A 17,005-nucleotide genomic window follows, 5' to 3' on the forward strand; every position below is an offset into this window, starting at 1 on the left:
TTGAGGAAACGAAGAGTTTTGAGAGCGCGGATGAGCGTGATAAGATTTCGCCAGGACGCTCGGCGAAGCGGGACGAGAACGATGAGAAGGATGTCGACTCGTTTGGAGGATTTTGGTGGTTTCGCGTGAGTTCAAGTGCCTTTCCTAACTCTTGATTTTGTTACTGTCAAAATATTTTTCCTGATGTACATGTGGAACGGAGGCACTTCATAATTCTCTTTATATTTTTGTACAACAGCCGTTGCTCCTGTTCTGATCTAATTTAAAGATGTATGTTGTAATTGAATTTTAAAAAAAGTCATTCTCAATATTTTGTATATAATAATAAACATCAAACTGGAAAAGCAACCAAAAGGATTTCCCCCGGGGACGCCTGTACAGTTGTTTTCTTGATGGCAACTAGACTTTTTGTCGTCCTCATTCGCGAGCCCCAGAATATTGGGGCTGCAATTTTCAAACGCTTCATTCAGGGGCGTCAAACTCATTTTTGCGCTGCAGTTATGATTTCCCTCGGAGGGCCGTTAGAACAGTGAAACCATATCCATGTTTAATCACCAATTACATTACACAACAAATTGAGGGATAACTAGTTTTGAAATCCGAAGACAAGGATAATAGTATTGTTTAAGTTACTGTAGAAGAAGGATTTGGTAACAGAAAAATGCAATAGCACAACATTATTGTTTATTATTATGACAATTTAGAATTTGGGTACAGATTTGAGCAGAAATCACAGAAGTCGACGAGCATGATTTGATTTTGCGATCCGCATAAAATGATGTGCCGGGCCGCATCTGGCCCCCGGGCCCCGAGTTTGACACTGGGCTTAATTGATCATTTTCAGAAAATAACGACACTCGTAGTTTCACTTGGGAAATTGCGCGGGATCGTTGCGAGCAGACATGACGACGCACGTTGGTGACGTTCGCGCCGGATGGACTTTTTCTTTCCCCCCCAGCCGGGCTGTGATAGGCTGTTGCAAATCGGGTTCCCATCAATCAAAAATAATCACGTTCATAATTTTTTTTTGTCATAGTGAGAACTCAACATGAGTATAAACATAAACTCATAGTTACTTTAAAAATAAAAATACAATGTTTCCAGGAGGTTTTCGCGATCTGCGTCTCAAGTGTGCGCGCGCGCGCGCTGCTTAAACTTGGCCAGCTCGAATTGAAAAACGATTCAAAACATCGATTCTCTTGTCAAGCTTGAAGGGAAATCAAGGAGGGCAGAAGTCCAAATAATGTTCTGTTGAGACTCCCATTTTCTACCATACAGGACTGTCACAAGTAAGTTGTAAAACTACCCTCGTCAGCTGGTTTGATAAAAACAAGTCTATGGTTCTGCCTTGAGAAGGAGACGAATGCCGAAAGACCATTTTGGAAGTGGCTTCACAATTCTTCTTCACTCATAGCCGTTAGCTTTCTCATGATGAGTTGTGTGATCGCGCAAACACAATCATTGAGGATGCGCGAACACACGATTTGATGGCTGGGCTGGAAAGGAACACCGGAGCCCTGACCTCAACCCCAATCCAACACATTTGCCACGAGACTGCAAACGGACATTCTGGGCGAGTTTCTCCAAAGCCGGAAAATGTACGTATGGCGCCCCCTAGTGCCAGCTGACCTTGCATTGCACTGGCGCCGTCCACTTAACCTACTTTCGATATACTGTGTGTGTGTGTACACACACACACACACACACCTATACAAGTGACTCCTCCGACACTGTGAATGGCAATAAGGTTTTTATTTCAACATTAAGGCAGTGTCTTATTTGTTTTCCATTTGTACACTGCTATCCACAAAGCTTGCTGGTGGGCATGTAGAATTTAACCGTGTTGTGTTTTGTTTGTTTGTTTGTTTGTTTTGGTAATACCAACCTAGAAGCAAGCCACATAAATATTTACATCTATTTAGTTTTATATACAATCCTTGTTATTATACAGTGGGTTATAATTATATAAAAAAAACATTATGAACAAAATGGTGGAACAATGTTATAATTTCCCCACAGCCCCGCCCTCCCCCCAGGGACCACATTTGATATTCATGTTATTTTTTTTGACATGTCAACAAACTGCGGTTGGACAAAACTGTGGGACCAAAGGCAAAATGAATGCATGTTAAAATTCAATTTAGTAAACTTTTTAAAATCAGTGGATTAGTCCGTCATCCGTTAAAGCAACAGCTAAATATGACTTGAATCCGAATCCGTTTACGCTCACATTCTTCAACTTCATCAATGGATTCATGATAAAACCGTGGAGCGACAGACACTGTACAACATGTGGCCAAATGAAACAACCTCCGGGTGGGGGCCGGGGAACAAACGAAAAACACCCCGAAGACGGCTGAAATGAGCATTGTGCAGGCGCGACGTGCGTCGCCATCAAGAGGCGGGATGGAGGAGGGACAGGAGGTGGGCCCAAAACACGGATGTCGCTAAACTCCGAGAAAATACCACAAGGACCAAACTCCACACGGGGCCATGCGACCTTGGACAGCAGCCTTTTGTTGTTGTTGTCGCTGCTTCGCGGCGCTTCCCCCCCCCTCACCTCCCTCGAACCCGCCCACAATCGAGCGCAGTGAAGTCGAGCGTGGCAGCGGTCGCCATGGAGAAAACGTCACGCAGGACCGATTGCTTCGCTTTGCGGTTGAAAAAGCTCGCTGCGCTGCAAAAACTCAAAAAGCTTACCGAGAAGATTTGTCTTATTTCCGGTCACAACAAATTCAAATGAGACTCGTCACTTAGGTCAATGGCAATTTTTCGTCTTGGTTCGTTCGTTGCCACATAATTTGTCTGCTCGATATCGACTTTGACACCTGCGCGCTCAACATAACTCTGCTTGCTTGCTTACTGGAAGTCAAAATGAGCTTGAAACAAGTGAAAATGGTCTCAAAACAATTTGCTTTTTTTATTGGAAGTGTAATCAGATTAGTTTTAAGACTTTTGACTAGAAATAAAGACAACTCTTCTTGGTAAGATTTTGAGTTTTGGCAATGCATGACATTTCATTTGCTTCTATGTTGACAATTCCCAGCATGCACAGAAGAAACCCTGGCAAAGGTGGGGCCCGAAAGAAAAAGACATGATGCGTTACTTGGTAACTTCAGCACTGTGCGTGGAAAAGAAATGGCACTTAACATGAAGAATATATTATAATGTACAAAAGTTGCGCAGTGGCGAAGCTAAGGGTCTTCCCTCTATGCAGTACAAGGTCAAAGGTCAGACTGTCACGAAAGCTCCAAAACGGGAGGGGACCGGGGTCCACCTCGTCGATGCCGGCGACCGGCGCGATTGGCGCTCGGGTCGTTTGAAATCACACCGCGCGGAGATCGCGTCCGCCGCGCTGCTTTCGGCGCGACGCCGTTGCCAACGGGCCAACTACTAAGTGCTTAATATCCTAAAAGCATTCAAACCAACACAGATGCGGCGAATATAAAAACAGCGAGCGCGTCACTCGTCTGAGCGCCATCGTGTGCCGAAAGGTCCGACTGGGCGGACTGACCTCGGCGGGCGTCGGCCGTTCCTCGGGACCCTCGCCGACGGACGACATCAGCGAGCGACGGGACGTTTACCCTGTAAACCAATGATATGAGCCCCCCGACCCCAAAAGCATTCGTCTTTGCAGATCGAGGACCGGCACGCGTACGCTATAACCGAAGAACATTCAACACCGAAAAGGGACTTGTTGTCCGCCATCGCTTTCCAATCACGAGACTCACGTGAGTTGAGAAAAGAAAAAGAACCAAGAACAAAAACAAACAATCAAATCAAAGAACAACAACAAAGTTTTGTCCCATCCCTTGCATGCACCTGTAGCAAGGTAGACACTCAAGAAATGTTCGAGGGGCCTCTTGCCGGTCGGGCTGCCGACTTGACGAGAATCCCACCCGGCAAGCAAACGCGGAAGCGCTCGAGCGCGTCGAACGCGCCCGGCCGGCGAGGAGATGTGAAAGAAGGGACGAGTTGTTCACAGAATCCTGGAGGGAGCGCGCGGACCGCAGAGGGGGCGGCGCGTTCGGCCCACGCGCGTCCGTGCCGCTCACTCGCTGTCGGACAGCGACTCGTACTGAGACATGAGCAGCGGCTTGGGCTCCTCCTCCCAGGCGCGGCCCTGCCCCTGAGCGGCCACGTGGCCCGCCGGCTGCCCGGACGAAGGCGAGGGAACCGAAACCGTCCCGCCGGGGAAGCGCATAATCAACGGGTTGCACGGGAAGGGGGTCGGCGTCGAACCTGCGGGAAGCAAAGCCACATTGATCAGTTGCTGGCGGGCTCGTCGTAACTCCACGTGCAATCCAAAGTCAACGGAGGCAAATTCGCGCTTCGGCTTTTGAAACTTATCCTCCGTTAATCACCGTTTGGTGCTCAGGCGCAAGCAATTAAGAGGACTTTGGCACGACATCTTGAAGGCATCTCGGTGCTGAGGAACTCCATATGTTGGATTGAGTTGAAGACTTTCATTCATTGAGATAAAAGTAGTGCCTTGCCGCCATCTTGTGGCATCTCTAGGTAATTGGCGATATGCGGAACGTCACGCGACCGGACCCGGAAAACGGGCTAGCGGACTTCCTGCGTGTGCTACGCTGACGAGCATAACTTGGGTCGATGACATGATCGTTTGAAGCTGAACTTGCTCAAATGTAGTTTTCTTCATGGCCGGTGTCATCGGACAAAAACCCAAACGTCGGATATTATCATCTGTGGTGAAATGGGGTACTTTGTCTGCCATTTGCGGAAGGAGGTTGCGCATGCACCGGATTTGGGGAGGAGTCAACAACTCGGGGACTATTCATGGCGGGGCTCTTCCCTTTCGCACACAACAACGGGAAACACGACAGTCGCTGGTGTAAAAGGAGAACGAATACCTGTGGACGAGGGCCGGTCCTCCCACACTCGGTTGGTCAGCGGCGTTCTTCTGTTACAGTCTCCTTCCGAGTGGACCGAGGACACGGAGGACGGCCTCTCGCCCCCCGACAGGCCGGGTCCCGGGGACTTGGCCTTGCGCCCGTTGGAGCGCCCGCCGCCCTTTGAGGGCTTCCCCCCACCTACAAAGAGAGAAGATGTCACTCGAACCCGTGACGGAATTTCAAGCCAGACGATACCCCCCCGACCCTAACGCTGTGCCGTGCCCCCCCCCCACCGGGTTTGATTCAAGCCAGCCCCAAAACTGAAAAATATACCACCCAAGTCGTTTTGGGACTGGTATTGTTTGGCAAATATGTTCACTGAGCGTTTGTACATGTTTGGAGAAACTCCTGACCTTGTAAGAAAGTGTCCTCTGCGCGGCCGTCCGTTCCGCTCAAGCCAACGGGCAGACCCGAGGCGAGCGGGTTAGCGCACGCGGCTGGCGAGCGTTCCTCGGGCTGATCGTCGTATTTTCCCATTAAGGCCTTTCTTATGATGGCCTCCAGACCGATGGAGCTGCCGGGCATCTCCGGGGCCGGGTGGCTGCGAACGCCCACTGATCCTGTTGAAGACAGCGTTCATCCTGCCATTTTGATCAGCTCAACAACTATCAGGTCAAACTGTCAACAGGGGACGAGAGAGGAAAGCGACCTTCCCTCTCGTCAACAATTTCCTCTCACTCTGTTGCAAGCTCGGAGACGCGAGGGCGAAACCTTACGACCCTCGCCCTTACCTTACGAGCGTGCATGCTGCTCCACAGCTTTTTCGAGGTTACAAAAGAGCGCGTACCCAATTTGCTGAACTGGGCCGTGATAGGCGGAGAGGCTGAGGGTGGATCTCAAGTTTCTTCCTAGCTTTAACCTCCCCCACGTACATGGACGGCAACACGGCAAAAAGAGAAAGGAGATGCCCCCCGAAGCCTCTTTAGCCTCTCGCAGAATGCGTCGCAGGGCGGCGTGGTTTTCTTCCAGATTTATGCTCCGTCAAATATTTAATCAGTATTTTCTATTCATATTGATCATAGGTCCATTGTGATACATATCGACATTGATTTATACCCTATTTACATTGAAACTAGAAACGTAGAAATATTGACCGAGATCTGAGAAAGCTGTAAAAACAAACAGGACCGCAAGCATCCGTGCTCAGTTTTTGGTTGCGTCGTGATGACAAAAGTGTGGGAAAAAAAAGGTTACCTGCTGTTGTAGATGCTGGCATATTGAAGATTTCTGTTCCAGGCTGACCCGCATCTGAAAGGTTTTCATTTGGTTTAAGTACGTGCACTTACAAACCGTTATCGTCAGGGTGCGAACACTCGCGCCACACTCACTAAAATCGTCGTTTCCCACCACGGTCATCTTCTTGATCATCTCCTGCTTCTTTGATTTCACAATAGCGGAGGTGTTCTCAGTCAGCTTGCTGAAGAAAGCTGGCGGCTGCGAGGTGTTGGGCGGGGAACGGGAGCCCATTCTGTGGGAGGCAAAAGTACACACACCCGTACTTGGGGAGCTGAACACACGCGCGGCTTGAGATGGAGGACGACTCGTGAGTCGACAAACGAGGTCTGGGTCTTATCAGACGCACAACAGAAATGCAAATCGAAATACTGGACTTTCTCATGTATGAAGTGCATTTTCCCCACCACCCAAATATTTGTAGTTGATAGGGTGAATTATAGATGCATTGGTGTAATGAAAATGGAGGGGGGAAAAAAAAAAAAAAAAAAAAAAAAAAGTCACATTGTATAAACATATACCGCTACCCACCGTCGCGCTCAAAAATATGGGCACTCCTGGGGGGCCAGTTTAAAAAGACTCGGTGTTTTGAGCACAGTGAATCGATGGTGCGGATTCTACATGGGTAGAAGGCTTTTCCGTATTTTTGGGTTGGATTTTGGGGCTGCGCATTATATGTGAGAAATTAGGGGACACCTAAGACTGCGAATCCATCTTTCCTCCCGGTATTTTTGTGTCGTGATCCATGGCAACAAAGTCTTACACTTGCTCTCCTTGCTCACTGGGATAGGAGCCTCCTCCCTGGATTTCAGGCTCAGAGTTGGCCCCAGCAGGAGAAACCGGTTCGATGCAGTCATTGGAAACACTGATCGGCGAACACTTGGACTGAGGAGGAGACCTGCGGAGCGGAGCGCACACCGAGATAAGTGACCTTTTCGAGACAAGTCGTCCTCACGTAGCCTCATGTGTCTGTGAAAGGGGAGAACTTGCGGCCTATTAATACATTTATTAGCTGTCAGAAATAACACGCTAACGAGTTTGTTGCCGGCGATCGTGCCCTGTAACGACGCTTACCGGTCTCTGTTACGATCGCCCCCGAGGCCCTCGTGATAGCGGGCCACTTGGGGAGCCTCCTGGGAGGAGGGCGGGGGCTGTGAGGCACTGGGAGGGCGGGTCAAGTCCAGGATGGGCGAGCCGTGGTAACCTTGTTGATGCTGCTGTTGACTCTGCCTCGTGTAATCCTTTGTTATCACCTCCTGTTGCCGTGGAAAGGTTTTGTTGCCACGCGCTAAAGTCAACAACACAAGCAGCGGGATTCCTATTTATTAGGGAGGTGTTACGGTGTGGACTTACGCTGATGTGCTGAGCCAGGGTGACGACCCTTTGGCTGCCTTTCACACAAGGAGAAGGCGGCTTCTGGCCTGGCGAAAGCCTCTCCTCGGACGGAGGACGGTACAGAACATGTGACTCCATCTTCTGTTGAGCTGGAAGTCAAAAAACAAAACAAAACAAAACTAATCACAGCTACACGTTCATAAGATGTGCTCTGTATGTCCAATCAAAGGTAACAGATGTGCGAATAAAACATGCAGGATGCAAAAAAATCTTTGGCGGATGTGAAATTAAAAATGCGGGAAAAACCATTGATCAGGAAAGCAGAGAGACAAGTTATTGTCCTTATTTTTAAACAATAATAATACAGTGTTAAGATACTAACACATCTAGTTTAGCAAGTTTTATTTTTCATAAATGACATTTTCTTACTTTTGACAATAACAGATTTTGAAAGGAATTGCTGGCATCAAAATGATACGAATGTACCGGATGACTTGTGTGGATTCATTTCATTCAATCAAGAATGTCATCACGGGTGGCGTCGTGGCGCCGAGGGTAAGCAAGCGTGCGCCCTGCAACCGGAGGGTCGCCGGTTTGTATCCCACCCGAGCACCTGTCGTCGCTGTGTCCCCGGCAAGACGCTTAACCCGCACTGCCCACGAATGAATGCGGTCGGAGAATGGCCGCTACGCTTCTGTCAGACTGCCCCCTGCAGGGCAGCTGCGGCTACACAAGTAGATTACCACCGCCAGGTGTGACTGTAGAGTGAATGAATAATGCGGAAAATTGTAAAGCGTCTTTCAGTGTCTAGAAAAGCGCTATATAAGTGTAATATATTCTTATGATTTGTCTTATTATCACGAAGAAAGTATCTATTACTGCAAAGGTTGCCATAAAACGCACCTTCCCAACAGCATGAATGTAAGGAGACGATGACGACGTGAAGTTGGTCGCGGGGGTAGCAATGATCGCACGGGACAAAGTGACAGTTGTTTTGGTTTCCGTTTGCTAGAGAATGTATCCGAAGAACAGCTTAAAAGCGCCTGCCTTTCTCCTTGCTCCCTCTCGTCTAGACTTCCCAACTTGTTGGCGAATGCCAATTCACAGCAACAGAAACACCAATGTTATGGATGTCCATGTTGAAGATGCATTTTTCATCAAAGTAGCCATCGCCCTACTGCACTTGGAGGCAATACAGATGTCGGCACACTGCTTTTAAAAGGACTATAATTTTCGATTTGACTAGAAATGCCATTTATGCGACCCGCCTGCGGATAAGCGGCACAGAAAATGGATGGATGGATGCCATTTATGACGCTATGTATGTACACCATAAGAAAGTATGTGTATCTAGCTACTTGGGGAAACCTTCGTTAACGCGAAAACCTGGAGCAGAACAGCTGCATGAGGTTATTGTTCAAGGAAAAGGTCATTGAAACCTCAGGTGCACAATCTGAATGTAAAAAAATAATCTTAGTGTAGCAGTGCAGTAAAAGTTAAGAAGTAACGCAACAGACAATTGCACGCTTAAATTGGCAGAACATTTTCAAGAACATGGATTGACCGAGCATTTGGAAGTGAGTGTGAGTGTGTGTGTGTGTGTGTAGGAGGGTAGCTCGGCATAAATTATGCTGCCAAAACAGAGCGCATGCAAAGATTGAGGGCAGGAACCTGTGGTACCCCAGCTCCGTCTGAAAGGCTTCAAGTCGCCCGAGTGGCGCACTTTGTGGAACGACAGGAGTGTGTTTGGTGGTTGGCACAGCTTTCAGCACATGCCCCCACCCCACCCCCCGGTTTCATTTCAGTCATGCCCACTACCTAAACTATTATGCTTAAAGTGAGCAGCCAAACGAGAGGGAAGAGGGGTGCCCACGCGTGAAAATAAAAATGAAGTGATTTTCTGACTTGATGTCTGATTAGCAATCACAATTTGAAGCGGACACCTTAAAGGACACCTAGGATTTTGTTCTTCCTCACTGAATAAAACAATGCCTCAACTTCACATTGCACAGTTGTCAATCAGACTCTTCATTTCATCTTGGCCAGTTAGATGGAATATGGTATGCTGGACTTTCTTTTTTTTTTTTTTTTTCCCCAGAGGGCACCCTTGGTGGTCTTTAAGTTAGTAAACACATTATCCAAGTGCAATTATAGTATAAGAATTAAGAGGGGGGGGGGGGGGAAAGGCTGATTTGATAATGCCAACCACCACAGCGTGCAAGAAGCCACAGACTGACGGGGGCGTGTCTGGGTGATAACGGGACCCTTCTTACCATCAGTGGCGCTGCTGGCAACACGCGAGCCCGTCTCTGGCATCCCCGTTTCACAAGAAATTTGACGCATAATAATCGCGTTTATGAAGTTGGCCGCAGTCATGGTGGTCTTACCGAGTGCTCTGAGCTCTTGTTCCTGAATGGACATCACTTTATTTTGAGTATTTTCCCTACTAGGTGTACCACTGTCCCCGCGGCCGGGAGGGTTTTCCAACTGCAGGTGCGCTGGTCGTCCTGAAATCGAGGAATAAGGACCTGGGTATATTCCTCCCTGGCTGGGGCTTGTAAGCTTGGGGTCCGACTTGCTCGAGGGCCCGTGCTGGTCTTGGACTTGCTTGGGTAGTCCCCTGTTTTTGCCTCCTTCACGACTCTGCTCTTTGGCTCCGCTCGAGTCCAGGGCAGAGGCGTAGGCCTCAGGGGGCAAACCGGTCCTTTGAAGATGACCATGGTAACCTTGGTAACGGGAGGGTCCTGAAGGTATGGATCTGACAGGAAATGTAAAAAAAACAAATTCATCCTAGCTGTGAGTACCGGTGTGCGTTACAGTACTCTCCCTCCAGACACTTATTCATTTGCCTGCTATTTTGCTCTTCAACGCTGGTGAGCGTCCGCTATAACGCGGTAACAGCCAGACCGATGTGACAAGTGTACTGTATCACCCAATCACTATTTTGGAGTTTTGTGACTTCATGTCATGATAGCTTAGCAATTAGCATGGTCAGAAGTGTAGCTTATTTGCTGCCACGGTGGCGATGATTCGTGACTTATGCTACATTGAAAATGGACGCCAAGGGAACGTTCGCCTTCGCGGCTCAGCATCGTATTTGGCCGCGTTAGCTGTAGTTCGTAGGTAGCTGAGGCGACACATAATAGCGTGCAACAAACATTCCCCTTAGTATCTGAACAGCGGAAAGCCGCGAGGTTGGGTGACCGTTCACAATATCGATACGTCATTTACATTTTTTTTTTTTTTACAATATAGTGTACATGAGTGCGGACTGGTTACGGTTTTGGTTTGTCATAACAACATCCTGTTTCGGCCGTTTTCTTTCAGTGACAAAAGTCTTTTGGCCAAGAACCGAAAATCCACCTTTGGGCCATTTTCAGCCGATAAATTTCGGTGGCTGAAAATTCGGTGCATCACTATAGTTCCCTCTTAAAAACATTTCCATGTTTGAAATTCTAAACAGCACCTCACCGTAACACAGAGGGGCTGGGGTGTTCGGAAGAAAGATTCTTGCTTCCAGTATTGTGCAGGACACTTGGTCTTTGCTGCACGTTCTCTTGGGTGCGAGGGGACACTGGTGAATGCTGGTGGCTGTATGGCTGGGAAGAAGATCTCACACTGCTACTACTTGCTAAACTGTGCTCTGTACCTGAGGCACAAACAGGTAGACATAAAGTATATTCACAAATGTATTCCCCCCCCTTTTATTTCTATTTAGATCTCGAATCCAAACTTCAAGTCCCAATCTGTTCCACACCTGGTCGCCAAATGGGGGCATGCTCCACGTTTGCTCCACCCTTTTCTCTGTCCCGCTCTCTCTCTCTGTCACGATCCCTGTCGCGTTCTCTCTCCCGATCCCGGTCTCTGTCACGATCGCGTTCTCTTTCACGCTCGCGTTCTGAAGAACAGGATGCGCCTTGCATCTTGTTCATGTGCGAGGAGCCAACTTCGCAGAAAAGAGAGAAACAATCATTAAATGAACATTGGCGACTGGTGCCAGTTAATGGTTTGACTCATCATACCGGGTGAGATTGGGGGAGTGGTGTAAGGCCTGCCAGGGAAGGTGGCACTCCCCCCTGGGATGTAGGTGATACGGTCCATTGGGGAGCTGGCTGTCCCTGCAGAGGGAGGGACCAGGACAGGTAAGTGCGGCACCTGAGATAGATCAATGATTCCTATAATAGAGGGGGAAAAGAGGAGAAAAGCGATGGTAAATAACCACGTGACTGGTTTGAAGAAGGACGTTCAAACTCATTTTCATCTATGATTGCCCTCAGGAGGCAACTAAGTTACAGATAGACGATATCATCAATGCGTGGTCATGTATCAGAATAGAAATGTCATTTTCAAATCAAGAAAAACTTCACAGATCTACTTTTCATGAATGCAATTTTACATTCATGTCAAGCACAAGTTCTTCCATAGTAAAGAGGGTCAGAACTGCAGTGAGCCGAATCAGAATCATCTTTATTTGCCAAGTATGTCCAAAACACACAAGGAATTTGTCTCCGGTCGTTGGAGCCGCTCTAGTACAACAGACAGACAATTTACAAAACACTTTGGGGACATAAAGACATTGACAAAAAACAATTGTGCAAAAAGATGCAGAGTCCTCTAGCACTTAGAGCAGTTCGAATGACTAATATTGCAATAGTCCGGTTGGTGCAATGAGCATTGTGCAAAGGGCGCCGAGACTTCAAGGAGCGTATGCGGTTTAAAGTGACGAGTAGTGCGATCATCTGGGACAATGATGGTTGTGCAAATGTTACAGATACTCCTCAATCAGTGTGCAAATGGAGCAGAAGCTACTCTGGCATGAGTGGCCAGTATATGCAAATAGTGCAGCGTGGCGAGACAACTACAGTGAGTGCACGAGTCATACATAATTGGCCCCACACAAATGTGACAACGAACTCAAGTCAAAAACTTTCCAGCTTGTTGTAATGGAATTATAGGTTAGGTGTTTAAGAAGTTGATCGCAAGAGGGAAGAAGCTGTTGGAATGTCTACTAGTTCTAGTTTGCGTGTGATATAACTGACATAATACACTCTCATGAATTATTTGTGAATTGTCAACAGGCAAAAGAGCAAAAGGTATTACAAGGTTTGACATTTCTCCAAAATTTGTGGAAGGTACAGTAATAGAGGCAGAAATTTGAACAAATTGAAAATTAAGTCAATCTCTAAGGATTAAACCAGAAATACTGTTACTCTACAAAACTATACTATGGAACAACATTTTTCATGGTCAGGTTTTGATGATAAGAGTTCTATGTCATTATGTCAAACGTAACACGCTTCCGTTAAGACTCACTGGTGTACAAATTGCTGGCGTGCCCTGAATCCTTTAGCGAAGGAACACAAAAAACAAAGTGGTCTCACCACGAGGGGCTGCAGAGTAAGGCAGAGGAAGGGGCTGATCTCGTGGAGTAAGGCCCCTTAGCATGTCTGAGCGCTGAGCAGCCATGGCAGCCGCTGCAGGCCACTGGTGCATTTGCTGGGAAGTTATGTAGTCGTTGAGCAGCGTCTGCCGGTTCTCCAGGGCCGCCGTGTCTGGAAAGCCCCGGATGAGGTAGGGATAGGGATGAGGGTACGCCGGGTTGGGGGCCAGATGGCGAGGCAAGTAGTAGGCTGGATTGAGCAGAAAGAAATAGCTCTTCATCACGGACTAAGAATCATCAAATGGAACATTTCGCATTTTGTCACAAATTCTGGAGAAACAGAAGTTACATGGTCCATTTAGTCTGCCGCAGGCCTGTATTTGGCATACACACAATAAGGCCATTGAAGCTTTACAACGAGAAGATCTGGTGACGTCCCATATGCCTCCAAACCTCCTGAACCGATTGAATCTTGATAGGTGTGGTGTGCAGTGCGGCTGGCGCCACTGTACCTGGGTCAATGGGGATGCCACGAGGCAGAGCCGCAGGATCGAAGGCCAAAGGAATTTGTCTGTAAACGTCGGCTCCGAGGCCCTGCAACAGACGCTCGTAGGTCTGCTGGTCAGGAACCCCCGGGAGAGGCGATTTGGTAGCACTCATCTCCCTCGGGGTCGGTGTGGCTTTTCGCTCCTGAGGTTCTTTCTTACTGGAGCCTGGAGAGAGCAAAACAGAGAAACAACATTTACAAATGGTTGTGATATGCTAACACACCTGAAACTGGGACACAATAATTGTATCGCAATTCCCCACTGGTTGTAAGGAAAATACTCCTGGACACTGTGCAATAACGTCTCTCTTTTTCACATTTACAGTGGAACCTCGATTTACCGGACGCCAGGTCAAGGGATATCGGAAGTAACGGACCGTCTGGACAGTGTGTGTCCAAAAATTGTTTCCAGCTGTCACTTAAACTGGCACTGACAAAGCCTGTTAGTTCTACAATTGGCCACTGTTGTTTACTGGCGCTGTGGCACAATATGAGCAGAGACTGGGACACACGTATTTCCGGGTCATAGACATGCAATATACTAGACTAGATCCAATCAACAGACGTGCTTCCGGTGCCTATGTGGTGACCATGTTGAATGTGGCAACATTTCCAAGCATTGCATTGACGTGGCTGCCTATGATGGCAGTTGTTCTATCTATTGTCGCATAGAGCTTTGCATGGCGAGAGAGCAGCATGGTGGCAGTGTTAACTATAAGAGGAATACGACACACAAGTCTCTGGAGTCTGGAACATGCTATTTTTAGTACAGTAAGTTTTTTTATTTACATTTTTTTTTAAGTCAAGCCGTTCATCAATGGCAACAGATTTGGAACTAGGAAGCACACTAATTCCTCATGAAAGCGACCCGCCTTGACTCGCCTGTGACTACGTCAAAAATGTCACCATCAAGCACAGCGGCGTGGTGATTTTGGAGAAATTTGACACTTTTCAAACATTTTCAAGCTTATTTTTTTTATATTTATTTCAAATGACTTTGTACTGCACTGGGCGTTTTAGGCCACAATAAAGTACAAAACTAATTTTGTACTGTACACTAATATAGAAAAAAAGTGCTTCAATATAATGGACAATTCGGCTATCGCGGACGACCCTCCTGCCCCTATTAGCCGTTAAATCGTGGTTCCACCGTAGAACCAATATCATTCAACATGCAATATTGTGCATACATAAAATGCATATTAACAATTTCTTCGCACGCTAAATGCAGACCAGCTGTATTGAATTCAACATTCATTATTTATTCACTGGCAGGATAATATTTTTCCGTTTGCAGTCATTGAATGGCTGCTACTATTTGAGGGTTCCCCTCAAATGCTGTGTTTCTATATTTTTCCTCTTTTTACTTGTTGGTTGCTATTTATACAGCCATCCATCTATCTAAAATATTGAAGATGAAGTCAACATTTTGGATTCAGGGACAAAATGAACCCACAACTTTTGGGAAATCGGTATGAAGCCTTAAAATACTCCTGCCGAAGGGGTGGTAAAAGCATGAATGTCCTCACCATCATGTTGCCGCTGACTTGCCTCCCTGGAAAGCGGCGAGCCGCGGTGTGACGGCCCGGGGTAAGCGTTTCTCAAGGTTCCTTTGTCCTCGTAGCTGACGGGGCTGTGATGCGATTTGCTTCCCTGCTCTGAAGCCAGCGTCAGGGGAGAAGAGCGAGCTATCGGGCTGGCGGTGCTGACCACCGCACTCAGGCGTCCTTTGGGTGCCTCGTCATAGCGTGCCCTGTCTGCCCGCATCTCCAGGTGAGGCGGTGCGTTATGGTAGGAACGTGGCGAGCTGGCTATGATGGAGCGGACGTCGTGTCGTTTACCTGAGCCGCCAGCTTCCTGCTTCATGGGAGTTCCCTGAAGGAGAGTATTAACATGAACATTCGATCAGGCATTTGAGGGAAGCGTAATAATGTTGACACGGCACTTGGAAGCATTTGGCTGATACGTGTACCGGCGTTATAATGCCCTCCTTGGCTGTCTGTCTGAGCTCCTCCCTGGGAATGAGGTGGATGGAGCGCCCACCCTCCTTCACTGTGGGCACCATGGCCTCCCTGCCCTTTATCGGGTCTGACAGTGAACTGGCCCCATGTGGCGGAGAGTTCTCTCGTTTCATTTGCTTGGCCTCCCTTCTCAGGTAGCTATCCTGAGGGTCCAGATGACGTGGTATACCTGACACCATGAAAATATGACCTGATTTAAAATATGTAGATTGCGCAAACAATCATTTTATTGTTCATTTTCAGCCTTGACACAACCTTTCTATATTTCTCTTCTTGAGAACACAGGGCAAATACAGATGAACGAGACCCCGTGTTACGAACGATTGGTGCATGATAGTTATTTTACCTTGTGAGATGGAACCCCGTATGTGATGCGCATCTTTATAAGGTGTGTGGTGCGGGCTGTCCCTGTCATGAGGCATGGCTCGGCCAATTAGACCTGAGGTTGGAAAGGGCGGCAAAATGATTTCACTGTAATACTGAAGGTGGAATCAGAAAAACCCGACGTCAAACAAGATCAGATCTAGCCGCTCCTACCTTCACAGTTGGAAGCAGACAGGGAATCCCTCATCGGCAGACCACGGGAGATGCCTCCCTCCATCACGTCATAAGGACGCTTTAGGCCAAGAATTTCACCAGCTTGTCCTGGCCCTCTACAGTCATCTTTAGAGGTTTGAGAAACTGGACCTGCACATTTGAAAGAGATGAGATGGAATTAGTCACCATTTACATACATTTTTGCTCAGTCAAAGACCTTTTCTACGCAGACAAAAGGTATTTTTCTCACCTCGCAGGGGAGGCGTAAAGATGCTAGTTAGCATAATTATTGCACCGGTGTGGCTTAGGCTGCCCACAGTAAAAGGCCACTCCAAAATGTGCAGTACAATGCCACTACCGATGTCGCAAGTTTTGAGGGAGCGTGCAGTTGGCATACTGACTGCTGGAATGTACCACAGCTATTGCTCTGGATGGGCGTGTACGACAGCGTGTTCCAGTTCGGGCCAATATCCAGAATCTTCGCACAGTTGTTGAAAAATAGTCCAACATTTCAGAGGCCAAAAGCAACAACTCGTTCAACTGAAGTGAAATTGCTGTGAAGCACTGCATAAGGGTAAAAGGTGGTCATAGCAGATACCAAGTGGTTTTCTGAAACCCTCAAATAAAGTAAAACTGCATGTTTCAGAGTGGCCTTTTATTGTGGGCAGCCAAAAACACACCTGTACAATAATCATGCTGTCTGATCAGCATCCTGATATGTCTTACCTGTGAGGTGGGTGGATTATCTCGGCAAAGGAGAGGTGCTCAACACCAATTTAGACAGCTTTATGAACACCAGAGAGAAATGGGCTTTTTATCCACATAGAAAAAAAGTCTTCGATGTTTGAGTTCAGCATATGAAATATGGGACCAAAAACAAGTGTATGTACAGTGGGTACGGAAAGTTTTCAGACCCCCTTAAATTTTCACTCTTTGTTATATTGAAGCCATTTGTTAAAATCATTTAAGTTCATTTTGTCCCCCATTAATGTACACACAGCACCCCATATTGACAGAAAAAAAACCTAATTGTTGA

The 17,005-nt window shown here is 47.4% G+C and overlaps 1 protein-coding gene across 3 annotated transcripts in view; it reads right to left on the reverse strand.

The window, feature by feature from the left end:
* Positions 1-220: 220 nt before the first annotated feature.
* Positions 221-17,005, reverse strand: part of ncor2 (nuclear receptor corepressor 2) — an 87,445-nt gene continuing 70,660 nt past the window's right edge. For 2 of the 3 annotated variants that reach the window (XM_061671343.1, XM_061671342.1), the window contains 18 exons: positions 15,970-16,119; positions 15,779-15,871; positions 15,384-15,601; positions 14,941-15,286; positions 13,377-13,577; positions 12,866-13,114; positions 11,507-11,659; positions 11,242-11,430; positions 10,956-11,133; positions 9,872-10,242; positions 7,503-7,633; positions 7,224-7,405; positions 6,913-7,047; positions 6,245-6,384; positions 6,111-6,164; positions 5,270-5,476; positions 4,875-5,054; positions 221-4,242 (listed from right to left, as the gene is read on the reverse strand). In XM_061671343.1, the coding sequence (XP_061527327.1) occupies positions 4,052-4,242; positions 4,875-5,054; positions 5,270-5,476; positions 6,111-6,164; positions 6,245-6,384; positions 6,913-7,047; positions 7,224-7,405; positions 7,503-7,633; positions 9,872-10,242; positions 10,956-11,133; positions 11,242-11,430; positions 11,507-11,659; positions 12,866-13,114; positions 13,377-13,577; positions 14,941-15,286; positions 15,384-15,601; positions 15,779-15,871; positions 15,970-16,119 (3,368 nt within the window). In that variant the 3' untranslated portion in view covers positions 221-4,051. The remainder of the gene's footprint in view (positions 4,243-4,874; positions 5,055-5,269; positions 5,477-6,110; positions 6,165-6,244; positions 6,385-6,912; positions 7,048-7,223; positions 7,406-7,502; positions 7,634-9,871; positions 10,243-10,955; positions 11,134-11,241; positions 11,431-11,506; positions 11,660-12,865; positions 13,115-13,376; positions 13,578-14,940; positions 15,287-15,383; positions 15,602-15,778; positions 15,872-15,969; positions 16,120-17,005) is intronic. The other variant, XM_061671344.1, reaches the window with a different exon arrangement.

This window comes from Phycodurus eques, chromosome 3 (genome assembly GCF_024500275.1).
Source record: "Phycodurus eques isolate BA_2022a chromosome 3, UOR_Pequ_1.1, whole genome shotgun sequence".
NCBI classification, from domain to species: domain Eukaryota; kingdom Metazoa; phylum Chordata; class Actinopteri; order Syngnathiformes; family Syngnathidae; genus Phycodurus; species Phycodurus eques.